This window comes from Phyllostomus discolor, chromosome 2 (assembly GCF_004126475.2).
Source record: "Phyllostomus discolor isolate MPI-MPIP mPhyDis1 chromosome 2, mPhyDis1.pri.v3, whole genome shotgun sequence".
Lineage (NCBI taxonomy): Eukaryota > Metazoa > Chordata > Mammalia > Chiroptera > Phyllostomidae > Phyllostomus > Phyllostomus discolor.
In genome coordinates, this window is record NC_040904.2 from 174,416,259 (window position 1) to 174,444,103 (window position 27,845).

At 35.2% G+C, this 27,845-nt stretch overlaps 1 protein-coding gene across 1 annotated transcript in view; it reads right to left on the reverse strand.

The window, feature by feature from the left end:
* The window catches only part of C2H12orf40 (chromosome 2 C12orf40 homolog), a 40,774-nt gene extending 18,442 nt beyond the window's left edge, over window positions 1-22,332 (reverse strand). The window contains exons 1-7 of the mRNA XM_036019173.1: window positions 22,293-22,332; window positions 18,132-18,270; window positions 14,035-14,167; window positions 13,585-13,633; window positions 10,361-10,476; window positions 581-1,104; window positions 281-350 (exon numbers count right to left, since the gene is read on the reverse strand). Of these exons, the coding sequence (XP_035875066.1) occupies window positions 281-350; window positions 581-1,104; window positions 10,361-10,476; window positions 13,585-13,633; window positions 14,035-14,167; window positions 18,132-18,237 (998 nt within the window). The 5' untranslated portion in view covers window positions 18,238-18,270; window positions 22,293-22,332. The remainder of the gene's footprint in view (window positions 1-280; window positions 351-580; window positions 1,105-10,360; window positions 10,477-13,584; window positions 13,634-14,034; window positions 14,168-18,131; window positions 18,271-22,292) is intronic.
* Window positions 22,333-27,845: the final 5,513 nt, after the last annotated feature.

Genomic DNA, 27,845 nt, shown 5'->3' on the forward strand with positions numbered 1-27,845 from the left:
AAGGTGTATAAGTATCTTGAACTATGTGTTCAAGTCAAGTTTTCTCAAATCTAATTAACATCAAAATTCAGGTGAAAAGATACCATTGCCCTGGCAAATATGAGAACTATACACTCAAGCAGGGTGATATAATTAAGAATCTGACAACTGGTAATCCTTTGAGGGCAGCCTGCCCAGCCTCAGAAAACAATATGCCTACCCCGCTCAGCATCAATTCAACCTTCAACGTGCATGACACTAAATTCTGATTTGCATTCTTCGGATTTACCTAAAAACTTACATAGTGTTCACCGGATATTTCTCGATTTCTATCTGCGTTGTCTTCTCTTGGTAGTCCCTTTGAAATTTTCCTTTAAAAATAAAAATACGCATTGAACTAAAACTTGAGAATAAACTATTTCTATTTTTTAATTAGAAGCCATTTAGTATGACCCAAATAGAGGGAAATGCCTGTCCACAATGTCATTCTATGTTTAATTTCATATTCCTCCAAATACACACACAAATACACACACATACACACAAAACTGAAAAAAGAAAAACCCAACAGACTAGTACATTTTCCACCTTTAACACCAACCTTTTTTTTCATAGCTGGCTAGACAGCAATCCTTCTCAAAAGATGTACTAGGATTATTCCCCTCATTATAGTTGTACTCATTCTGATCATTCTTGTTTGGCTCACACTTTTGCGGATAACTTATTTTATTAAAGCTGGAACTACTAAAATTCAACTCTGGATCTACAAAAATACTTCCAATGCATCTCTCAGAGAGATGGTTTTCATCAGAACTGGTAAGCACACAAATCTCTCTCTCATAACCACACTTGTCAAATGGTTTTCTTATGGTCTGTTGATCTATTTTTAATAAATTGTTCACATTTTCATTAATAAAAGAGTTAAAATTCTCTGACAAAAGGCCAGGGGTTGGCTGGTTCACAACTTCAAAAAAATTTGAAATGTCTTTCCTATTTTCTTCCCAAATATGTTGTGTGGATTCTTTTTCAGCAATGAAGTCTGAGTGTCTTCTCTTATCCATGCTCCCACCATCTTCACCCGTAACAACAGCAGGTCTTCCAGTGAGGAAATTCCTATTTCCTGGACTTTGGGGTAAATAAAACCATATTTAGCAAGAAAAGCATTTTCATTCAGAAACTCTTAAATTCTGAGAAAAGACTTTGAGTAACTACTGACATTTGCCTAGATTTTGTTTTTATTTTTCAAATTTAAATAAATAATATCACTTTGGGTGGAAATTTGTCTATTGCACTTATAATGCCTTAGTGAGTATAAAATAAACTACACTTAGTTTAGTATCTCAATATGCAAAATCATTATGTGGTTCAATTTATTGTTATATTAACAAAACATGACCAAACTCTAGTATATCTTCTATAATAACATCTAGCAAATAACCTAGAAAACCACTACTATGTCACTGATGTTCCATTTAACCAGAGAAAGATGTTTTTAAGACTGCACAGAGAAAAATTATCCTCAGTGTTAAAATATTAAATCAAATAGTTATGAGGACAATATAATAGATTTTTCTCAACCGAACAAAAATATAAAAACAACTCTGATGTCCCCAAGGAAGAACAATAAAAATACAAATGCATATATAAGTAATAAAGCCAAGAGATAAGATGAATTAGATGAAATGGTTAAACCAGATAATGTAAGTTCCCTTCTATTACAGAAATCATAACTCTAGGTTATGTTCAACCTGTACAAAAAAATCAAAGGTATCATAGAAAATAATTATAAATCAAGATATTCTGGACTCTGTTGCCATTGGCTACCTATAATCAGTTAGCGTTAGGTTGTTTCAGAGATTATAGGTACAAAAAACTTAGAAAAGAAACATAGACTGCTATAACTAACTGATTTCTAATTCTATTTTTCAAGTTACTTCTTAAATATTTAATGAACGGTCACATCTGCTGTGTTCCAGACAGTACACCACATGTTGAGGATAGAGAGATAAAATAATTCAGTTTGGTATTAAAGGAAAGAAATGTTTTGCCCATGAATACTCACAGATCATGGTCCTACATTGTTTCTCAATATGGATGTCATCAGTGTTTACGGCAGAATAATGCTCTTCTGTTATGTATAGACATGAACATGTATAGACATGCATAAAAAGAAGTAAGCACATACCAGAGGGATGGAATAATAAGAACCAATGCAGAGTTTGCAGCATGTTTGAGAAACAAAAAGAAGAGAAATAAAGTTAGCAACAGTGAAAGGAAACTTGTGACCTGTCTTAAAAGGTACAAAAGGGCCAGATGATGTACAACTTTATTTGGGGAAAAACAGTAAGAAGTTCTAAGTATAAAAGTAAAATTAACTTGCAAAATATCAGCCTGATTGCTGAGTGAATATGGATTTCAGGACTTCCATCTGCTCAAAATGAAATAAGAGTGAACAGATTTATCCTGCTTCCTGACACAGAAAGAGAGAAGAAAAATATATTAAACAATGGTTTTCAGATATAAGCCAGCCACCAGATAGAACAGCATAATGATGTCTGAAAGAGAGGAAACAAATGAGGTGAACCCTATGATTTCTCCTAGTTCACTGCCTGGAGAGAGTATTCAAGCCACACAATAGGGAGGGCATACCCAGTCAGAGGCTACAGACTGCCTTTGTTGAGGACATAGAGCTTGAGGTTCAGAGAAACACTAGATGATACAGCTCACAGGGCAGAGTACTGTGAAGGCAAGTGCTACAAAGAAGGAGCTCCAGAGATCTGCAGAGAATTCTCAAATCTCCAGGTCAGTACTGATCAGCACATGCGTATGAGGTAATTACCCAAGGCTGGGAAAAGAAATACCCACGGTGAGAAGTCTGAACAATTCTAGGAGCTCACACAGTGATGGGAAAAATTTTGCATTCCTACCAGCAAGAGTAGAAAGCCTTATAATTCAAAAAGAAATCAGAGAGGACTCAGAAGGGTATTGTCTTAGCAGGAGACAGAATTAGCCATAGACTGAAGACATATCTCATTCCATTTAGCAAAGTTTAAGGAAAGCCTCAATAAGATCACACTATTTCCAACTAAATAAGTTATATCCCAGAACAAAGCTTAGTACAGTTTACAGGAGTACAAAAATTACCGGAAACCAAAAAGATAAAATTCAAAATGTACAGAATCCAAACAAAATTACCAGGAAGGCAATAAAACAAAGTTATATAATCCACAATGAGGAGAAAAATCAATTATTAGAAACAGACCAAGAACCGACAGAAGGGACAGAATTTGTAGACCAGTACAATAAAAGCGTTACAATGATATTCTCTATATTCAAGGAGAGAGAGCAAAGAATGAGTGTATTAAAGAGATACATGAAAGACATAAAGAAGAGTTAAATCTGTCTTCTAGACATGAAAAGTACACTGAATAGGTTTACCAGATTAGACACCAAAGAAGATACAATTAATGAAGATATAGCAATATAATCTATGCAAAATGAAATGGGAAAAAAATAAAAAATAAAAAGCATCAGTAAACTGTGACACAACTTCAACTGAATTAATTTACATGTGACTTGAGTCCCCAAGAGGAGAGAGAAATCAGACAAAAAATATTTGAACAATTAATAGCTGAATTTTTTTCCAAATTTGATAAAAGTAGTAAGTCCACAGATCAAGATTCTCAACACAGCATAAACACAAGAAGTAAAATGAAAATGACATCCCAATCATAGGATAGAAATCCATAGTAGAAAATCCATGACAAAAAAAATCTTAAAAAAAAAAATAAAAGATATATATTATATATACAGATATTAAGAAAAGAATGGCAGTGGCCTGGCCGGTGAGGCTTGGTTGGTTGGAGCATCATCCTGTACACCGAAAGGCTGTGGGTTCTATTCCAAGTCAGGGCACATACCTAGGATGTGGGTTCAATCTCCAGTCAGGGCATATATGTAAGGCAATCAGTCAATGTTTCTGTTATACTCTTTTCCCCTAGGATGTGGGTTCAATCTCCAGTCAGGACATATATGTAAGGCAATCAGTCAATGTTTCTCTTATACTCTTTTCCCCTTCCTCTCTCTCTAAAGCAATGAAAAAATGTCTTCAGATGAGGATAAAATAATTTTAAAAAATAAGAAAGATAGCCAACTTCTAATTAAAAACAATGCAAGTCAAAAGACATCTTTTGAAAGGAAGACAATAAAGATTTACAAATATACAACAGATGAAAGAATTACCAGAAGAACCATACTACAAGAAATATTTAAAGAAAATCTTCCAAGCAAAAGAAAAGTGTCACCAGACACTTTTTTAGATGGAACTCTAGATCCATATAAAATAATGAAGACCATCAAAAATAAAAAATGTGTGCTTATGTACAAAAAAACATGTTTTATAGTGCTTTTAACTGTGTAAAGCAAAAAGAATGTATTGTTGGTATAAAGCAAAAAGAATGTATTACTGGGTTTTCCAGTCAAAATGGTAAAGTAGATAAATTCTGTGCCCACCTCTTCTCATGGTCACATCAAATTAAAACTAAATTATAGAATACCCATCACTGAGAACCCCTGCAGACCAGCTGGACAGAATTCCTATAACTAAGGATATAAAGAAAAAGCCATGCCCTGGCCAGGTGGCTTAGTTGGTTGGAGCACTATCCCATGCACCAACAGTTGCAGGTTCAATCCCCAGTCAGGGAACATATGGGAGGCAACTGGTTGATGTTTCTCTCACTCTCTCTCTAAAATCAATAAAACACATCCTCAGGTAAGATTTTTTTTTTAAATTAAAGAAAAAGCCATGTCAAAACTGGTAGTAGGGGCAGAGATACAGGACAGGCAGGACAAACACCCATGGTGTGGCAACTAAGAGTCAGGAGGGACATCTCAGCTGCAGAGATCCCCAAAGGGTCCCAGCCCCACACCTGGCCCCCCAGCCCAGAGCACCAATGCCAGGAAAAGAAGTCCCCGTAATATCTCGTTGTGAAAATGAACAGGGAGTGCCTCTGTGAAAAACAAAGGGCTGCAGGAGACCAAAGCATGCTGTTTGTAGCACACAAATTCACTCACCCAAAACTCACTCACTCTAAGCTCCAGCACAGGGGCAGCAGGTCAAAAAGCACCAGGGACATATGAGGAGACACTAAATTGACTATTAAACTGACTATCTTCAGGGTGAGTGCTAGAGAGGCAAAAGTTGGGGCAACTCTCTCCAAGTGATGAAAGCTCTGGCAAACGCCTTTGCTCCCTCAGTGAGCTCTCCACTCACCCAGCCAGTGCAGCACAGGGGTAAGCCAAATCTGTGCTCTCCATTACACTACCACCATTCTCCCTGGCCCCGTGATTCCTTGAGACCCCACCCACCACACTCCCCCGGCCCAAACCTCTACCAGTGGTTCCTCCACACAAACAGTCTGTCTCAGATTGTACTGCAGACTTTTCCCAAAATCTCTCAAAGGTACACAAACCAAAGGGGGTGCTCTGTAGTTCTTCCTAGGTGGCCCCAACAGAGCATGAGTGGTGACACATCTCAACTTGCATTGTTAACTCCCATCAAGTGGCTCCAAACAAAAGCAGTGGCCAGTCTCGGTCTGAAAGTTCCATCTAAGTCCAACACTAGTGGCAGACAGCCTCGGTTCACACCACAGCCTCTCCAAGCCCAGCACAAGCAGCAACCAACTGCAAATCAGCTAGAGTCCCACCAGGCAGCCCTAGGTGTGATACAAGCAGCTGACCCTGGCTTACACCTGTGCACTTCCCAGTATACTCCAGACCCAACATACCCAGTGGAGGGCTCAGGCCACATCAGAGCACCAAACAGCTCCACAAATGACACACTCAAAGAGGAAATTCAGCTGGTACCACGGCCCCACTAAAGCAATTCACACTCTATGGAATCATCCCCCTTACAACACCTAGCCCACTGGAATGACAGCCTGTCCCCACAGCCAGTCAGCTTGTGGGTAAACCCCACCCACTGACTGCCAGTAGAAATTATGGCCCAACTAGAATAGGGGGGCACTCAACCCAAACAGGGTTGATCTCAAGTGACCAGGGAGACTGCACCACCAGGCCCTACAAAACACTTTCTATATAAGGCCTCTTTGTCGAGATGAAAAGACACAATAAATCTGCCCTAAATGCATGCAAACAAAACACAGGGAGTCAGCTAGAATGAGACAGTGCAACAAGTCTCAAATGAAAGAACAGAACTAAACTCCTGGAAAAGAACTAAATGAAAGTGAGGCAAAGTAATCTACCAGATAGAGTTCAAAAAACTGGTTATAAAGATGATGCTCAATGAACTTAGGGGGAGAATAGATGAACTTAATGAGGACTTACACAAAGAGGTATAGGAACTATAAAACAGAACCAGTCAGAAATGAACACAATAACTGTAGTGAAGAATACAGTAGATAGAATCAACAGCAGATCACATGGATCAGGGGATCACATCAGCAGTCTGGAAGACATAGCAGTGGAAAACGCCCAATTGAAATGGCATAAACACAGAGAGAATTTTTTTTAAAAACCATGAAGACAGTTTAAGGGCCCTCAGGAACAACATCAAACATAACAATATTCACATCATAAGGATACCAGAAGGGGAAGAGAGAGAGAAAAAAGCACTGAAAAACTATTTGAACAAATGACTGAAAACTTCCCCACATGATGAAGGAAACAGACATACATGTCCAGAAAATGTGGAGTTCCCAAAGTGATGAATCCAATGAGGTTCACATCATAATTAGACATATAATTAAAATGCAAAGCTTATAAACAAAGAGAAAATCCTAAAAGTAACAAAAGAAAAGAAGTTAACTTTGTTCAAGGGAGCTCCTATAAACCTCTCAGCTGATTTTTGTAATAGAAAATTTGCAGGCCAGAAAAAAAAAAGACACAAAATACTCAAATTGAAAGGCAAAAGCCTACAACTATTATTATTCTACTCAGCATGGCTGTCATCTAGAATGAAAGGAGAGACAAACAGTTTTGCAGACAAGAAAAAGCTGAAGAAGTTCATCACCACTAAAACAGGAACAGTAAATATTACAGGAACTATTAAAGGGACTTTTTTAAGTAGTCAGAAACATGAATAAGAAAATAAAGGAAAAAAATCTCACTGGCTAAGGCAAGCGCTTAGTAAAAGCAGTGAATCAACCAACTATAAAGCTAATACAAAGACAAAAATTGTGTAATTACAACAATAAAGGGAAACACATAAACACATTCAAAAAAGTAAAAAAATAACAAAAAATAAACATGGAGGGAGGGAGTAAAAATTGTAGTAGATTTAGAACGTGATCAAACTTATATAACAATCCACTTTAAACAGAATTCTATAAACATAATTTGGTATATATGAAGCACATGGTAATCACAAAGCAAAAACATATAATAAAAAATATAAAGAAAGTCATAACACTATAACACTATAGAAAGTTACCAACATACAAGAGATCAAGAGAATAAGAAAGGAAGAGAGAACTACAAAACCAGCAGAAAACAATTAATAGCAATAATTGCATACCTATTAAAAATTACTTTAATTATAAATGGCCTAGTGCTCCAAACAAAAGACATAGGCTGAATGGATTAAAAAAAAAAACCTTGTACATATGCTGCTTAGAAGAGGCCTACTTCAGACTCAAAGACACACACAGACTGAAAGTAAAGAGATGGAAAAAGATATTTCATGCGAACAGATTTTGTTAAATAGCTAGGATAGCAATACCTTTTTCAGAAAACAGACATTAAAACAAAGGCAATAAAGAAAGACAAAGAAGGATATTTCATAATGATAAAGGAACTGATACAACAAAACAATGTAACTCTTGTAAACATTTACGCACCCAAAGTAAGAATACCTAAACATATAAAGCAAATATGGATGAATATACAGAAGAGATCGACAGTAATACAATAGTAGTAGGGGACTTTGACAACCCACTGACATCATGGATAGATTATCTAGACAGAAAATCCAGAAGGAAACAGTGATCTTAAATGGCATAGTAGACTAGATCAGCAATTTTCCACTAGTGTGTCAAAGTGCACCAATGTGCTACAAGAATTTTTAAAACATGCCACACCTGACAATTTAGTCAGGGGCACTGACCTCTTTTCCTTTAGATTGTGAAGTAAAAAAAATGACAACAGCCAACACAACAACCATTCAGTATGAGTGAATCAAAATTTTGTCAGATCAGCAAAAAAATTTATTTTTTGATGTGCCACAGAATCTTAGTAATTACTTTATGTGTGTCATGAGCTGAAAAAGGTTGAAAATCACTGGACCAGATGGACTTACTTGATTTTTTTTTTGACATTTCTCCCAAAAGCAGCAGAAATACATTTTTCTCAAGTGTCCATGGAGCATTCTCCAGGACAGACCACATGTTAGGTGACAAGAAGAAAAACTAAAGACAAATGGAAATAAAGGTAAAAGCAGAATTCAATGAACTAAAAATAGAAAAATAAGAGCTATGTTCTTTAGCCAACAATCAATAGGTGCATCTCTACCATAAAAATGCCAGCCTAGGAGCTAATCCAATAAGTAAGAAAAATCCTTCTATTACAGAGTGCCCTTGGTCAGGCTGTGGAAAGCACGCAGTAAATTTGAAGAGCAGGGGAGGCTGCAGTAAAAGTCAGACTTGTCTCAGGGAGGGCCCTTACTGCTAAAACAAATGTCAGAATTAATGCTTCTTTGGCATATTAGTTCTAGAATGCAAAAACAACCATACAGCATGGAAAGTGTCAAAAATATTGCAATAAAACTGAATGAGCACCGCCCCCCCCCCCAAAAAAAAAGTGAAACTGAGAGACGATTCAGTTAGAAGATAAAGTTGGTAAGTCTCTAATCAGAATGAATGGTAAGAAAGGGAAAAAATACAACTGACCATATTAATAATGAGAAAAAAAGACATCACTACAGATGTTAAAGAGTTTAGTGTTTAAAAGATGATTTTCTGAATGAATTTAAGTCAATAAATTCTACAACATAGAAAAAAGGATTCATTCATTGTATAACATAAACTACCAAAGCTCACTAAAGAATAAAATAAATAGTATTATTAGCCTGTTATCTAGTAAAAAATGGTAGGAAAAAAAATAACTGGAGAACATTAAGCTAAGTGAAATAAGCCAGGCAGTGAAAGACAAATACCATATGATCTCACCTATAAGTGGAACCTAATCAACAAAGCAAACAAGCAAGCAAAATAAAACCAGTGACACTGAAATTAAGAACAATCTGACAGTAACCAGAGGGGGCGGGGGACAGGACTGAGGGTGAAGTGGGGGGAAGCGGTGGTGGGAAAATGGAGACAACTGTACTTGTACAGCAATAAAAAAAATAAATTATACCTAAAAAAAAATAAAGAAGAAAATAACCTTAGCACCACAAGAACTCCATACAGAAAGTAGATCAGTATTTACCTTGGGATGAGGGTAAAATGTGAATTGAACAGAGGAACGGATTACAAACGTGCCCAAGGAAATTACTGGGGATGATGAATATTATTGCATATTCACTATATTTAACATGTCAAAACTTATCAAAGTGCACATTTTAGATAAATGCAGTTTGTTGTATGTTGATTATACATTAATAAAGTCATTTTAAAATTGGATTGAAGGGCCAGGAGGAAACAGAAACAACTGTTATGTGGCTGTTACAATTCTCCAGGCAAGAGGCAGTGATAGCTTAAACTGAAATGGAACCGTGGAGATAGACACATGAGGATAATCTTAAAGTTCGTTAAATTATACAATTGACAATACTTTGTTGATGAAACGGATATTGGGAGTTGAAGGGAGGAGGAAGGAATCAAGGACAACTTTTATTTTGGTTTAAGCAACTGAGTGAATAGTGGTGCCATTTACTAAAATAAGGAAGACTGGAATAGAATTACAGAGTCTAGGTTTTTCACCACAATCATAAAGACTGACTCAAACTGGTTTTGCAAGTTTTAACAGACTTAAAACAATAAACCAGGGTTTATATATAGACACCAAGAAAATAAAAGTGGGCACTGATCAACTACCATAAAGGAAAAAGTTATTAATATGTTTATGATACAGAAAAAGAAACTAGTAATTCATGAAGATTATAAAACAGGTGAAAAACACCTTTGCCCGAAATATTTTTAAATGAATAATTTAGGTATGTGTATCCATTAGAAAATGATTAGCTAAAACTATTTTAATTAAATGCTATGTTTTACTTCTGGTGGGTTTTTCTATTAGTATTACTTAAGTGTGTTTGCATTTTTAACTAAAAATATTTGTGTCCATTAAAATCAAAATTTAAATTAAAAATTACTAACTGAAAGAAAGAAGATATAGGTTCTTTATTTCCTTCCATAGCTTTGCTCACCTGTTTAGTCTTTCAAATAATGTTCCAAATTGTGTTGTTTCATATGATGTACAGAGAACATCTTGACTTTCATTTAATTTGGAAACCAAGGAATTAGAATAATTAACATTATTGAGCTGAAAAACAGAAAGGAAAAACCTGCCAGAATGGTAAATGTTCATATGCACAATTAAAATTATTTACTACAAAATGCCATTTCAGTGGACATCTATATTGAAAATAAATTTTTTCTTAACGTAACTGTGTCCTCATTAAAAACAAAATAAACACTGTTCTAACAATGAGAGTAATATCAGTATTTGTATAACAGTTGGTACCATGGTGAGCTAACCATTTTCTTAGAGGTTAAAAAGACAAAAATATGTATTAAAAAGAAAAATAACCAGAATACCAGGATCTTAAGGAAATAAAAGAAATCAAACTTCTCTAACAGAAAATAATAGCTTCTCCCAAAGAAACAGCTGTACTTATCTAAGTTCTTCCACTCACTGAGTAATTTTACAGATTGCTACTTTAATTTTTCTGAATATCAATATCATTGAGTACAATAAGGGAAAGTGTGTGAAAATTGTTGGAAAAAGCAGATGAGATAATCCACTTGTTAATGTGTAAGGTACTTAGTATTCTGGCAATAATAATTTGTATCTGTAGTATGTTTTATTTATAAACCACAAAACAGAGTCCCAAAGACAATCAATAGTAGAAACAGGGGGAAAAAAAAGGGAGACAAAAAGAGTAACTCAATGTCTTTTTTCAAACAAAAAAATCTAAAGTTAGGGAGAGCTGGAAATAAAGTCTCATAGTTTATCACAGTCTCAGGGAAGCAGTAACAGAAGTACAGAGGCAAAGCCATCCCCTGAAGTAAGAAACATACAATCAAAAGAAAACAGAATATTCTATATCGGCTTAATGCTACTTCTGTAGAGACAAGTGAGCCCCAGATCACTTTTTCTTCTAACCTGTTTTTCTCAACTCATTTTCTTTTGTATATTATTTAATTTTAATTCTTTTCACTTTTCCTGAAATCCTTCCAAAGTAAGCTATTACTTCCATAATACTATGCCTTAGACATTAGCCTCCCTTTTCTCTCTTCTGCCATATTAAGTATAACATTATTACCCCTCTGGGAATAATCACTAACTGCAATCTACAGGTAGATTATTTAAGTAGAGATTACAAGGAGTTTCATTCTCCATTCTATAAACTATTTAATAGAGCAAAGATGAGTTATAAGCTGATCTAGGATGCAAGTTTTACTCTTATATTGTACAAAGTGAATGGGTAATTAGTTTTTCATAGCATTATCTAAAATTATTGGGTCTTTCATAGGGCTAGCACATATCACTGGAATGTAATAATTCATTTTCTCTTCTCTGAAAACAGAAAACATACTTGTATAAAATTGAATACTATCATAACATATAGCTACAGTATACCATAACATATAACTATAATGTGTTTAATTATAAATTTATAAATTAAAAATGTTTAAATAATAAATATAAAAATATGGCCAAAAAAAATCAGTGTGTTCTAAAAATGAAAGACTTCAAAACTAAATATTCCTGTTGACAAAACAGTGTTTATACAACCACTTCCTCACTACCATTATACATTAATATAGTAATCATTAATAATTTTATTTTTTAACTCTACATTAAATTAGTAATAGATCATGTCTTGTTATTTTTATGGCAAATATATTTCAGTATTTTAAAATGTAGATGCTTTTATAATTTTTACTTTGGAGAATATGATGATTAAAAAACACTTTAGCACTACACATCTCTATCTATATAAATGTATTTGTATATTTTTAATTAACATACATTTAACCAGTTCTCATTTGTCAAATCATAAAAAGAATCAAGCCATCACAACTCATATTTTAGCAGACTACTATGACTACTGAAATTATGTACAGCCATTCACAGGACCCTTTCCACTGCATGCTTACTTGGCTACCATGACATGATCAACTGGCCATTTACTGTGATTATGACCATCAACTATTATAAAATACACTCAGCAAGCCCTGGCTGGCGTAGCTCAGTGGATTGAGCGTGGGCTGCGAACCAAAGTGTCGCAGGTTCAATTCCCAGTCAGGGTACATGCCTGGGTTGCAGGCCATGACCCCCAGCAACCGCACAATGATGTTTCTCTCTCTCTCTCTTTCTCCCTCCCTTCCCTCTCTAAAAATAAATAAATAAAATCTTAAAAAAAAATAAAATACACTCAGCTATTTTCAATTTCACTACCAACAGTTTTATAAAAGGATGATTTCAAAGGTTTTCAAAGAACATTCCAGTTTGGGGATTTATAATTATCTATAAATTATAAGTGCAGAGAATTAAGCTTTTATCCTAAGAGGAATTATTTATTATACTTAATTTATCTCCTAACTTGGCTACATCTACAGCAATTCACAACTACTATTTATTTTTTTAATTGACAGGAATTACTAAGACAAGAGAAGTTATCAACTAAGCACGTACTGAACAGCTCCTTTCTATCTGCCTTTTCACCTTTGGTCCTCTCCTCCCTAAACTCCATTCCTGCTGGTCATCTCTTCATGACAGGAAATCTGCACTCCATTAACCCACAAATTCAGGTGAAGAGATGTCAAAGAGATGTTAGTATCACTGCCGTTATCTTTTTGATGAAGTTTAACTTTGACAATTCGAAGGAAAGAAAGGATAATAATATGGTACTGGACCTTAGAATTTCAGGCTTTAATCACAATCTATGCATTTTCTAATTGATTAAAATATTACTTGCTAAAAGATAATTATTTGCAATAAATACTTCAAAAGAAAAACCATCTTAGGATCAATGTTAATTTTGAAAATCATAATTCAACATAAAACAAAACACTTTGGTCACTACACCAGAAGAGAGAAATTGACAATGACCACATGGTCCCAAAGTAAGAATCCCCAAATGAATTATCCTTTGCAATTTGTCAGTAACAAGCAGAATCAAATGTTAGGCATGCATAGGCCTACTCTACATTACCTTAACTCTAAAGGATTTCTCACTAGCAGTCAGCTAAAATATGTTTATGGTATATGCTCCTTACATTAAAAACTTCTAAAAGAATAATTTTAAAGACTAAAAAAATTTTAAAGGATAACTAGTTTACCCTGGTATTCAAAAATTGTATTATTTGGTAGCATGCTACAATTGTTAAAATAACTCATAATTTTTTTAAAAAAAATTCTCACCTGTACTGGGCCCAGCTCTTCATTGCTGCTTGCTCTTTGATTGTGAATACTAATAATAAAAATAAAAGGTGAAGATTAAAAGCAAAGATGGCAATAAAATTGACCATCTCTTTATATATATATTAAAATTCATACTGTTCAATACGAATAAATAAAAACATAAGACACTCTAATTAAATCATTCCAGGGACCTACTCAATACTATTGTTGAGTTTTGTAAAATTATATTATTACTAGAGAGACATTTTTATGAAAAGGAAAGTCAAGCTATGCACACAAAACAGTATGAACATTAGGTTATCTGACAAAGGTCTTAATAGTTTAACAATACAACAATACAAAATCTGGATGTAAAAGAATAAGCCCTTTGTACACTTTCCAAATGAATAAAACTGTGTCAGTAATGATCAATTTAAATACCTAATAATATATAATCTAGATAAAACCTACTTGTTTTCTATATCATCAATGCAGAGGTTTGATGGTACACGGGGAGGCGATATCGGTAGTTCTAAATCACGCTTTCTTAGGGGCACTTTTATGTCTCTATTCATATTCACATGGATTGGTTTTCTCACAGTTTCTACAACAAAAAATATTTAGAAATAAGAATGGATAATAAAATCTTTTAAAAGCATGGCTTGATATACCATGTTTATTAAATAAATGTATACCTTAGAATTTTACTAAAACAAATTATGTTCTATATGTGCTTTTAAAAAATCATTATAAACTTTTCTTCAAGTAAACTTTTTCTTTATCTTACATACTCCTCATAAAAGTGGCTCTATAATTATATTCTACTTTTTCTTCCTCCAAGACTTCCCTGACCCCCAGACTATATGAGATACGATGTTATATACTGCAATAGCATTACATATGTTCTCTATTATAGCACTTACAGTTTACTGTATTTCATTAACTCTACCTCACTATTAATAGATTTTTAAACTTGACAGAAGCAGAAGCCTTGTCTCTCCTTATAAAAGTTATCATTATTTCATCTGTTCCGTACTTTTAACTACTCTCCTATTCTGAGAAATGCTTTTTACACATGGACAGTCTGGAGAGTTCTAGAATAGACTTTCTATCTTCTTATAAAACCCTACCTCTCTGGAAAAATAACTGGTTTTTATGGGTAGCCATCTGATCCAAGATGAATCAGTAATAATATCAAATCCCTCTGGTATTAGGTAATTGTTCCAGAGCTGGGACCCAACATCAATAGGGTAAGATGACATCAATCCAGTGGAATTTAAAAATTCAGAGCAGGGAAACAGTCCTCAGTATTTCCCTGGTGGCAAAACTAAAGCATGAGCAGTATTAGGATTTTTAAGGCCACATTTTAAGTTTCAGTGATGAAGACAGTCTGAGAGCATAACGCCAAAATCTTAAGTGAAAATCTTCAGAACATCGAAGTCCCTAATTCAAGCGGTCTCTGAGGCCCAGCTGCACCACTGCTCTTCCTTTCAGTTACGTGTGTTAATCCATGAAGGCGGCTGTAACAAACAGAACACCACAGATTGGGGTAATTATAAACAACAAAAATTTATCAGCCGGGAGGCTCCGCAGTCCAAGATAAAGGTGCTCTCAGATTTGCTGTCTGATGAGGCCCGCTTCCAATTCATAAACAGCCATCTTCTTGCTGTGTCCTCAGACGGAGAAAGGTTCAGGAGAGTTCCGTGGAGTCTCTCTCATAAGGGCACTAATTCCATTCATGAGGGCTCCACCCTCATAACTTAATCACGTCCTAAAGACCCCACTTCCTAATATCTTAACACTGCAGGACAGATTCCAACACATGAACTTGCGGGGAGGGGAGGAGATACAAACATTCAGCCCATAACATTAAATAAATACATATTTTAAAAATTTCTGTCATTTGCAGTCATGAGTCCTGGCTAATAAAGTTTTGTTCTTGTAGGGGAGGAAAAACATCTTTTTCCTTTACTTCTCTCTAAACTCTTGGCTTGGGCCCCTATAGCAAAAGACAGATTAACAAAAAAAAATGTATTCAATATAAAGTTTTATATAAAAAATTTTATATGGAAAAGAAAACCCAAAGGGATGGTTAAATCTGAGCGTTTTCATGCTATGTTTGAAGAAGTGTGGAAAGTCAGGGCAAAAAGTGATAGGACAAAAAGGGAATGAGCTAAGTGTAGCAAATCGGGGAAAACAGCAAGACCTGTTCATCTAGATTCCTCTCAGTGCCCCTCTGTCTTGGAGATAAAGATCCTCCATATTTAGGGAAAGTGCCTTTCACATGAGAATCCTTCCTGCGCATCCTGCTTCTCAAATTCCTTCAGCTTAAATCACTGAATATGCCAAGGTTCCATCAATTTGAGTAGTGTGTCCTGACCCCATCACTTTCTGTTCAATTTCCAGCATCTAATATAAAACTTATGGTAGGCACTCAATAAACATATGTTGAATATATGAATGTAAAGAAACTGGGGTGCATATATTATTTTTGATTAGTGGTCTGGGATTCTTAGGATATATTCCCAGAAGTAGGATCACTGGGTGAAAAGGTAGATTTTTTGTTTTTTGAGCTATCCCCATAGTGTTTTCCACAGTGGCTGCACCAGTCTGCATTCCCACCGACAGTGTACTAAGGTTTCCTTTTCTCTGCAACCTCGCCAACACTTGTTTGTTGATTTATTAACGATGGTCATTCTCACCAGTGTGAAGTAGTATCTCACTGAGGTTTTAATTTGCATCTCTCTGATGATTTGTGATGTTGAACATTTTCATATGTCTATGGGTCATCTGCATGTCATCTTTGGAGAAGTGTCTACTCAAGTCCTTTGCCCATTTTTTAATTGGACTGTTTTCTTCCTGGTGTTAAAGTATGTAAGTTCTTTATGACTTTTGGAAATTAACCTCTTATCAGATGTATCATATGTTCTCCCATGCAGTGGGTTCCCTTTTCAGTTTGTTCATGGTTACTTTTGCTGTGCAGAAGCTTTTCAGTTTGATACAGTTCCATTTGTTTATTTTTTCCTTTATTTCTCTGGTGTTAGGAGATGCATCAGCAAAGGTATTGCTCTGAGAGATGTCTGAGATTATACTGTCTATAATCTGTCTACTGTTTTCTTCTAGGCTACTATTTATCGTTTCCCAACTTACATTCAAGTCTTGTTTCTACTTTGAGTTTATCTTTGAGTATGGTGGATGAGTGGATAAAAAAAGCTGTGGTACATTTATACAATGGAATTCTATGTGGCTGTAAAAAAGGAGGAACTCTTACCCTTTACAAAGGCATGGGTGGACCCTAGAGAATATTATGCTAAGTGAAATGAGTCAGTCAGAGAAAGACAAGTACTATATGATCTCACTTGTAATGTAGAATCTATTGAACAAAACAAACTGATGAACAAAATAAAACCAAATGTATGAACACGTGCAGCAGACTGACAGATCTCAGAGCAGAGGTGAGGAGGGAAGACTAGAAGAGATCAGCTAAAGAGCCTATATGCATACATGCAAAGCCCATGAACACAGGCTCCAATGTGGTGAAGGTGGGAGTTGTGGGGCCGGGTGGAGGGGGAATGGGTGGGGGGCGGGGAATGGAGGACATCTGTAATAGTGTCAACAAAAAAGTTTTTTAAAAAAGAAAATAAAGTGGGAGAGAGAAAAATATTTAAAAAATAAATATATCACTGGTCAGTGACATCCAGAAGAAACCAGAACCTTATCTTAAATAAGACATTAAAAATCAACTCAACATGGATTAAAGACTTGAAGGCCTGAGACCATAAAACTAGAAGAAAACCTAAGGGGTTAGCTCCTTGACATCAGTCTTGGCAATAACATTTTTGGACATGATACCAAAAGCAAAGGCAACAAAAGCAAAAATAAACAAATAGGACTACGTCAAACTAAAAAGATCCTGTATGGAAAAGGAATCCATCAACAAAATAAAAAGACAACCTATGAATGGGAAAAAATATTTGCCAATCATGTATTTGAGAACTCACATAACTCACTAGCAATCTAAAAAGTACTCTGATTAAACTTTTATTTACTTGAATAATCCAAGCGCAGGCCAAAATGAACTTTATTTTGAAATGAGACTACTACAGTTAACTTCCCATGGATGTATAAGAAATTATTCAAGTTGTGAGACAGGGAATTAATCACTGAGGCAAAAATCTTTCCAGCTCTTCCTTTCAAACAAATTCTCTGGATAGCATAAGATAGTAAAGAAACTGATTCCCTGGCCTTTAGCTAAACTTTGGTAACCATCTGATTAGAGTAATGACTGAACTAACTGAACAAGAATAATCATACCTTGTAAAATTAATTTTATATAACACACGACCTAAAAATAAAAATAAATGGATTATGCAACAAAAGATTTTCAATAAAAATTAACAAGGCTTCTAATTTAAGAGCACAACTGAAAAACTTAAATTTATAATTCAAGTTTTAAAATTAGTTTCCATTCCACAACCTTTGGGCTCTAAAAATACAAACTTATTAGAAAACTCAAGGCTATGATAGTATCAGAGTCAAACAAAATGCTACTGGAAAGACTGACTTACCAGGTATTTTCTTCTGGCAAGAGATCTGATTTACCACATACAGGTTAAGGAGGTCTAAACTGACAGTGGAATTTTTGACAGGAGATAAAACTCCCAGTGACTTCATTTTTGATCTTAACCTTTTCTTTTCAAAATATTCCTAAAATAATTAAAAATTTAAAAGTCATTGCAACAACAACCATGAGGTTTCAGGCAGAATTATAAATAACAAAAGGCAGTAATGCTATTAAATAATTTAGTTGATATTTTTATAATCTTGTGACAACCCTGTTATATCTTTACATATAAATTAAATCCAATAATTATGGCTTTAATTTGCCCGAAGACTCTAAATTTTACAATTGGCTATAATCTTTTGTAAAATGTAATACCTTTACAACAGAACTTTATAAAGCCATTCCCAGGTATCATAAAAATGGTATAAATGTAGAAAATTTTAAAAACTTGGTAGAACAAATCCAACAGGCTAAAAACTTACTTTTCTTCAAGGTATGCTAACCTACAGATATAAAAAACATTAAATATATGCACAGCTAAGGACTATTAAAAGTCAACTGAGTTTATGGCTCGGCTGGAAGGTCAGGGGTTCAATTCAAAGTCAGGGCACATGCCAAAGTTGCAGGTTTGGTACCTGGTTGGGGAGTATATGAGAGGTAATTGATTGATGTTTCTCTCTCACGTTGATGTTTCTCCCCACCTCTCTACCTCCCTTACCCTCTCTCTAACCTCTCTCTAAAATCATTAAGTAGGTCCTCCCTAGGATAAGGATTAAAAAAAAAGTCACCTGAAATGAAAGAAAAAAAGAAAAAGAAGCCATGTAAAAACTAATCTCCAGCCAAAGCCAATTTAATTCCATTTGTTATTTCTCCGTGAATTCCTGATTTTTTTAGACCAGCCTTACACATAATTATCATCTTTCATCCAGTATTTATGTTTTTCTTGGTTGGTTGAACTATAATCATTCCTCCTTATCTTCATTATTTTTCTCTCAGATTACATCCTTAATGTACCAAGTTCAAAGGTATTTGTTTGTTTAAAATTCATTTACTGGGCAACTATTATATAATAAACATTAAAAAACAAATTGTTAAAATATCATCTCTTCCATGAAATAACACACAATACAATGCCATAAACAAGGATTACATATGTGAGGTATCAAAAGCAAGAAAAGCCAAGATGGCAAAAAGTTTAATGCAAAAGGAAGTATCAATTTTCCAAGAAGTTAAGGCTCTTTCGCATTAGCTTTTCAAAAATATTGTTAACTATAATAGATTTTTCAGGTTGTAAAAAACTTGTAAGAATTGTAAGAGACTTGCCAGCTATCAGGCAGGAAGGTAAATGCCATGTTATCATGCAAAATTAACCATAGATAAAAAGTATGTGTATATATTTCATTTGAATGATTTGTAACCCCAACTGGGACTTAAATGTCTTTATTTTTTTTTAAGATTTTACTTATTTTAGAGGGAGAGGAAAGAAGGGAGAAACAGAGGAAAAGAAACACAGATCAGTTACCTTTCCTGGGCACCATGTGCAGGATCTTATCTGCAACACAGGCATGTACCCTGACCAGGAGTCCCCCCCCCGACCAACTGAGCCACTTGGGTGGCTCACACTATATAGCTGAATTTAAGGGCTGAATTTAAATGTCTTTAAAAAGATCACACTATATAGCTCAGTAATGAAATGACAGGATTTTCAGGATGTAAATATTTCCCCCCCTGAGGAAATGACTATGGCTCTAATAATTGATGGTGTCTTGAAATTAAGACGCTAATTCCAAGTACAATAGGAGATGGTAGAGGATCCTCGGGAAGGATATATAAACTATGGGTAGGTGGGGTGAGAGTATGCAGAGGGAGGACTAGAGGAGATGGAAAGTTTCTTAGGAAATTACTTCCAAGATAGACATATGTATGGAAGCTAGCCCGAGGATGGGAACACGTATAAGATTCCAGGAATAAGGAAAAACAGTACAAGGGCTATCTAATCCAGGGAATACTTCCAAAGCAGCTGGACCTCATACCTAGCCATCATGACAGCCTCTAATGTTTGCATTCCTAGAAAGAACAAAGGTATGTGACTCACTTATTTACCTGACAAGGTTACGCTTAATTTTTACATCAACTTTCATTTGGTAGAGACGAGTAGAAAATATTTAGAAAATAATCAGAAATGTTACAGAAAATAAATAATAAAATTTTAACATGAAAATAGCCATCTAACGATAGCATCTGTGAAACAAACAAAATGTGGAGAATGTGTCAAAGGAAACAAGGGAAGATCTTGTTTCAAGATGGAGGGAATGGGCAGTTCCCCAACTGCAGACTATCCACTTTGTGAAATGCTAAGTGAAGTTTGTTTGTATCATTAGAAAAGGGCAGGGGGGATGAAAAATCTGTGCAGGAGATGATAGCATAGTAAAGTAAGTTGGATTGAAAACTATCCTTGAAATGGAACAACATGAAATTAAATTTTGACATTAGCAAGGGCTGTATAGTGAAGTAGATTGAGAAGTGAAAGGGAGGTAAGAGTGAAAGAGTATAGCAAGAAAGGGAAAGAATCCAGAAAGGACTTTTGTTTTAATGGGATAGAACTGAAACACCAATAGACAGCCTCTAGTTGACAGTGAGTGGTAGAAGACAAAAGAAAGGGGAGAGGTAACTGAGATCCCTGAAAAAGCAGAAATAAATGGAATTCAGATCACAAATCACTTCCTTTGACAAAAGGAAACTACTTCTATAGTCATAGCAGGGAAAGAAAAGATGGGGGAAAATAACAGATGGTTTACAGAACTGGTGGTAGAAATTGAGATAATTCTCATCTAACAGGTTCTATACCCTCTGAAATATGAGATAAGGTCATCTAATGAGTATGAAGGGGATGCAGGGGTGTCCAACCTGCAGTCCACTGGCCACATGCAGCCCAGGATGGCTGTGAATGCAGCCCAACACAAAATCATAAGTTTACTTAAAACATTATGAGATTTTTTTTATGATTACATGTCACAATATATTTAATGTGTAGCCCAAGACAACTCTTCTTCTTCCAGTGTGGCCCAGAGATGCCAAAAGGTTGGACACCCCTGGAACAGGGTAGGGGAAGAGGTTTGGGGAGATAAAGGAAGATATAAAATTTTCAAAGAACAGGAAATGACCTCACTAGAGAACAACACTTGAGGGAAGGGCCATTTCTTTTTCCCTTTCTTATCCAAATACAGTGAAATTATTTTTTTAAATATAATCTGGGGACAGATTAAATTCATAGTATATGCATGATTGAGTGGACTATGTTATTGCTAGATACAATTTTAGGCACAGGAGATACATAATGAACAAAAGTAGTAAGATCCCTCTTCTCACTGATATATTTTAATGGCCAGGGGAGGTGAATAGATTTTTTAAACTATAAATACCAGAGTATGAAAAGAATGATGAATGAAGGAGAGTACGAGAAAGTAACTAGAGGGTGGGAAACTATTAGATGTAGTGATCAGAGAAAGCCAATCTAAGAGGAGATGCTTTAGCTGAGATGCAATGCAATCATGTAAATAACTCCAGGGAGAATATTATGGACAAAAAGAAGAAAAGTAACAGAAAGAGTTAATTATGCCTGAAATACAATGAACAATCGGGCAAGTGTTAAGAAATAAGGTCAGAGACGCAGGCAAGTTGCAGATTCTTCAGGTCCTTGTAGGCTATGGTTAATAGATTTACTCTCTAAAAGCAACTGAGGCTTTTAAGCCAGGGAATAATAATTGTGATTGGTACTTTTAAAAAATCCTACCAACCCCCGTGTGAAGAATGGGCTAAAAGGAATAAAAGATAAGGCAGAAAAGAGTTGCTAACTTCAATTATATTAAAATTAAGAGCTTTCCTTCAAAGACAGCACTAAGTAAAAATAAAAGGTACAGAGTACACATATGACTGACAAAGAAGTCCTAAATATATAAAGTCTGTCACAACAAGAAGACAAACCACCCAAATAAAAACAAAATGAGCAAAATAGGTGGCTAATCAAGCTATCTACAAAGTGAGAAGACTAAAGGAGGATGGTCTTCCAATTTCACTTGGATGAATTTATAAACCTGGGGAAAAACTTCAAAAGGTCACTTTACTCATAAAACTAACAACACAAATAAAAATAAATTTTCTTTACCCTTTGCTTTCTCTGTTCCTGCTTGATCAGAACCCTGGTCCTGAAAAGAGAAGGATAAAAAAACATAACAATTATAGAAATGGTCTCTAAAACAACTGTCACTTCAGCTGAATTGAAGACTTGAAATTACAACTAAAAGTGTAGTGATAAAAAATTTTTAAATGTAGTGATAATTATATTATTTTCTTTTTTTATTAAAAGATTTTATTTACTTATTTTTAGAGAGGGAAGGGAGGGAGACAGAGAGAGAGAGAGAGAGAGAAACATCAATGTGCGGTTGCTGGGGGTTATGGCCTGCAACCCAAGCATGTACCCTGGCTGGGAATCGAACCTGGGACACTTTGGTTCCCAGCCCACGCTCAATCCACTGAGCTATGCCAGCCAGGGCTACGATAATTATATTATTTTCTAAAAAGACACTATGAAAACGTTCTTAAAATATTTATAGTATATAACCTGCCACATAATTTTCTTAAACAATGCAAGAATAAAACAGATTCTAGACCTATGATAAATAATTACACATAAAATAAATCTGAATTATAAATTTGAGATAAGCAAAGAGAAATCAATGATTGGAAAGGATATATCACTGAAATATTCTCATCTGACAGAATACTCTTGGTCAATACTGCTGTTTTCTTACCTTTCTTTGTATTTAATATTATAATACAATCAACAGGAAATAGATGATCAAACTCTATACATAAAATCTAAGAAAATGCTAAATTTATCATTAGAGCAACTTCTGTTACATTACTATATCAGCTATTTGTACTTGAAATCTTGCATCTTCTTTAAAAAAATAGCTAGTCATTATGGATGTCCTTCATACCTAAGAACTTTGTGCCAAACACTGCATTGAATCACAATGACAGTGCAGTATTTAATGATGATAAAATATCTGCTCTATTAATAACAGCAGAATGCTATGAAACATTCATGAAAATATAAGCAGATCTGTACAAAAGATTTTTTGACTATACATGAAACTTAAATCTCTAATTCAAGATCTGGGCAAGAATTTTAGTAAAATGACAAAATATATCTTAGCTCTATGAGATTACGTAATAAAATAATACATTGCTAATGAATACCATATGTCTTGCACCATTCTGGATACATCAGATATTTTACACAGATGAGATAATTTAATCTTCACAGCAATTCTGAAGGTAGGTTCCACTTTTTACTGATAAAGAAACTATGACACAGGCTAAGCAACTTGCCCACAGTCATACTACTAAGTGGTAGAGCCCAGATTCAAACCCAAGAACTCTAATTTTAAAGTTTTTAACTACTGAAGTACACTACTTTCTAAGTATGTGAACCGTGAATATATTAAGCTGTTCATTTTTCCAAGTGTTTTTAATAAGCTACATGAATATGAGTTACTGAATACCTCTAGACTCTGCCAATTACTGAACGTGTTCTTTAACATATTCCCTAATAGTCATGTCTTAATTTACCATTTTGAGTTCACTGAGCAAACAATTTGGTATATTCAGCTCCATGTAACATCATAAGTGTACTACTGACATTTACTTTAGGGAAAAAAGGAAATAAATAACATTTCATTGACTCATCAAATGCTAAATCTACAGTAGACCTAGGAATTTATTCTTCATCATTTTAAAACTTATAAAACTGAGGCACAGAGAATTGAGTGACTTTTCAAAGTTCAGAAATATAAGAAGCATGCCAGAGCCAGCAATAATATTAAATAATCAAGGTTATAAAAACTAATAAATATCAATTCTATAAGCAGTTTCCACATTATAAAGCTCAGTAGGATAAGAAACATGTCCAAGTCTAAATACAGTTTTTGTGTATGTATAAATCAAGTAACTTTATTCCAGGTTGATTTTCCATTGTCCAAAACATTTTTATGGTTCTTACTAAATTCTGTACACTACATACCCCCATTACTATGTGCCTAAAAAATTAACTAGGTATTCAAAACCAACTGCTAGATCAGCCTACAACTCACTAGACTACAGTGAAAGTGAAAAGGATCCTGACTTTTAAGTCAAAGGTTCTTAAACAGAACATTTTAAATTATTATTAAGGCAACCAACGCTACTAGGTCAAACTATGTCTAAATGCTTTATTGAACAGTCACTCTCCAATACCCGCACTAAAAAAAAAAAAGACTGCATCAGTTAAGCTTATTAGTTACAAGAAATTGGAATCATCTTTGTCTAATTTATATAGAAAATAAATTTATTAAAAGGAAACTGGGCAGCCAATGGGCTTACCAAGAAAGCAGAGGAAGCAGATTTGGTGACTGACAAAAAAAAAAAAAAAAAGTAGTCGTCTAGGGAGCCGCGAGGTTCCCGTCAAAATTCTGCCATAATTAGTCTCCAAAGTCGCCACTGCTGGCACTGGTGAACACTAACACCACTGACTGCATCATCTCCATCCGGGACACTGTACACCTCCCCCTTGGCATCGCTGTCCCTGAAACTTCAATCCTGCTGTAGCTCCTGCAACTGCCTGAAACTACAAAAGATGCTCTGCAGTCCCTTTTCCCTTAAGTCCCTAACTTCTCTGTGTATGTAATATTTTATTTAGTCATTCATTTACAACTGAAACTCTGGGAATCCCAAATTAACATCCTTGCCCATGAGCTTCTTAGAGACACCAGAAAAAGTTTCAACTTTCTGTTCCACATTGTTCTGCTGGGCTTTATCCAAATGAACCTTTATGAGCTGCTTCCATCCAGTTTCACATGGATACTCTTGCTCACAGTTTCACTTGGGAAAGCCAACTCTGCCAGGACCACATTGTACATCGCTGTAAGAGTGCAGCTTCCTGATGCTTTTGCTTTATTTTTTTGTATGGCTTTCCCCCTTTGAGCAATAAAGACAATGTGCTTCCCACTGAACTTTTTCTCCAATTTGCATAATAGCCAGACTTGAATTTTTAGTAAGATTCTGGACTCACAGAGGAAACAAGCAAATCACCACCTCTTAGTCTGTATCTCAAAAGGTTTATCTGCATACTATAAAAGCTGCTGCCTGAGATCCAGCCTATTATTCTAGCAGGCACTAGGGGCTAGCTATATTCCTCTCTAGAGAACCAGGAAAGCTGGAGAATGTCTCTCCTGCCTTCTCATTCCAGCCCACTCCAAGATGCCAGTATCTCCTGGGAAGGAGCTTGTAACCACATCTGTGCTGCAGCTACACAGGTCATTGGACCCCCTGGCTCTAATAGCCAAAGGGACTTCCTTTTATTAAAAAAAACAGAACTGCAGTAAACAAAGAAACAATTCATAACTGGCCATCTCCCCAAGACTTAGCACAGAGAAATCAGGCAAAATTGCCCATATCCCAGTACTTCCCAAAGAGAGGTTTAACTGCTTACCATAAAAGCTGCAGCCTGATGGCAAGGCTTCTAACATAGGAAGGATCTAAAAGCTGGCTGTGGTTTTCCCTAGAGACCAGGGAAGCCTGCAGACACTTATCACGGCTTGTCCCACCAGCCCACTCCAATAATACCAAATTGCTAGTATGTCCCTAGAAAGAGCTTGTACACTTATCTATGTCACAGCTTTTGTGACAGCCACCAGAAGGACAGGTCCCCAAATCACCTGACTCCAATGACCAAAGGGGCTTGCACTCATGGGTCCCACAGGAATGTGACAAAGAAAGAAATAGATTGCAATGGACACAGGTACACCATCCAGACAGTATACACTAAGTCCAGCAAAGGAGGGTCTGGCAAAAGAAAAAAAAAAACTCATCTCCCAGTTTCTCCCTGGAACGGTCTTAACCACATACATACCACAGCTGCTGCCTGAGGGTCAGGCTCCTAATCAGCTAGCATCTAGGTGCTGACATTAGGACACTGATGGAGCTCACCACATCCTCAATTACTGGGAGACACTAAGAACAAAGGAGGTGGCTAGGACAATCACAAAATCTGAGAGACAACTAGGAATAAGAGACCATTCTGTCAAAACTCAAGAGAGGTAGCTGTTTAATGCGCAGAAACCAAAACAAAGGGTCAAGGAAAATGAAGAAACAAAGACATGTGTTCACAAAAAAGGACAGAAATGCATAAAGAATTTCAACAAAGATATAAAAAATGTAAAATAGTACCAAACACAAATCATAGAGATGAACAAGTGCACTGAAAAACTCAATAAAGAAGTTCAACAGACTAAAGAGGAAGGAAAGATCAGTGAACTCAAAGACAGGGAAGTGGGATTCATCCTATCAGAGGAGCAAAAAGAAAAGAGAATGAATAATAAAGATATCTTAAAATATTTATGGAAAACATCAAACAGACCAATACACACATTATAAGGGTCCTCAAAAAGGAGAAATAAAGGGGCATAAAGCCCCTCAAAGTAATAATGGCCCAAAACTTCCCTAATTTGAGAAAAGTAACAGATATCCAGATCCAAGAAGACCATAAAGGACCAAATAAGAGAAATCCAAAGATTCAAACACTAAGACACATCATAATTAAATGTTCAAAGTTAAAAACAAGGACTCTTTAAAAATTCAACAGCAAAGCAACTTATTACATGCTAGGGAAACCCATGACCATGGGCAGATTTTTCAACAGACTCTTTACAGGCCAGGAAAAAGGTAGTATAACATTCAAAGTCCTGAAAGAAAATAGCCTGCCTACCAAAAATACTATACCTAGCAAAGCTGTCCTTCAAAATCAAGAGAGTGCGTTTTCCAGTTAAACAAAAGCATAAGGAGTTTGTCACCAGTAGACCAGCTTCACCATAAATGTTACAGGGAATTCCTCAAAGTGAAATAACAGGATACTAAATTAGTAACGGGAAAATGTATGAAAGTATAAAACTCACTGGTAAATGTAAATATATAGTTAAAGCCAAAATAATTTAATCTTCATAATTCCATTTTGAAGGTTAAAAGGCAAGATTATTAAAACAATATAACCACAATAATTTGGTAATAGATACCTAATGAAAATGATGTAAATGGTGACATCAAAATATAAAAGGTGGGAGTGAGAGAGCTCTGATATAGGTTTCAAGTAAGCTATTATCAGCCTCAAATAGACTTATAAATGTTTATGTAAGGATCGTGGTAAGCACAAAGTAAAAGCTCATGGTAGATAAATAAAAGTGAAAGAGAAACGAATCAAAGCATAGGGAAAATCATCAAATCACAAAGGAAGAGAGCAAGAGAAGAAGAAAGGAACAGGGAAATTACAAAACCACCAAACAACAACAACAACAATGAAATGGCAATAACAAGTCCATACTGATCAATAATTACTTTAAATGTAAATGGTTTTAATTCTCCAAACAAAAGATTCAAAGTGGCTGAATGGATAAAGAAAAATATGGCCCAACTATTTGTTGCCTACGAGAAACTCACCTGAGGTTTAAGGACATGAATAGACAAAGTGAAGAGATGGAAAGAGATATTCCATTAAAATAGACAACAAAATAAGTTGAGATAACTATAATTAAATCAGATAAAAATCTACTTTAAGCCAAAGGCTGTAATAAGAGACTAAGAAAGTCATTAGATAATGACAAAGGGGTCAATTCACCAAGAGGAT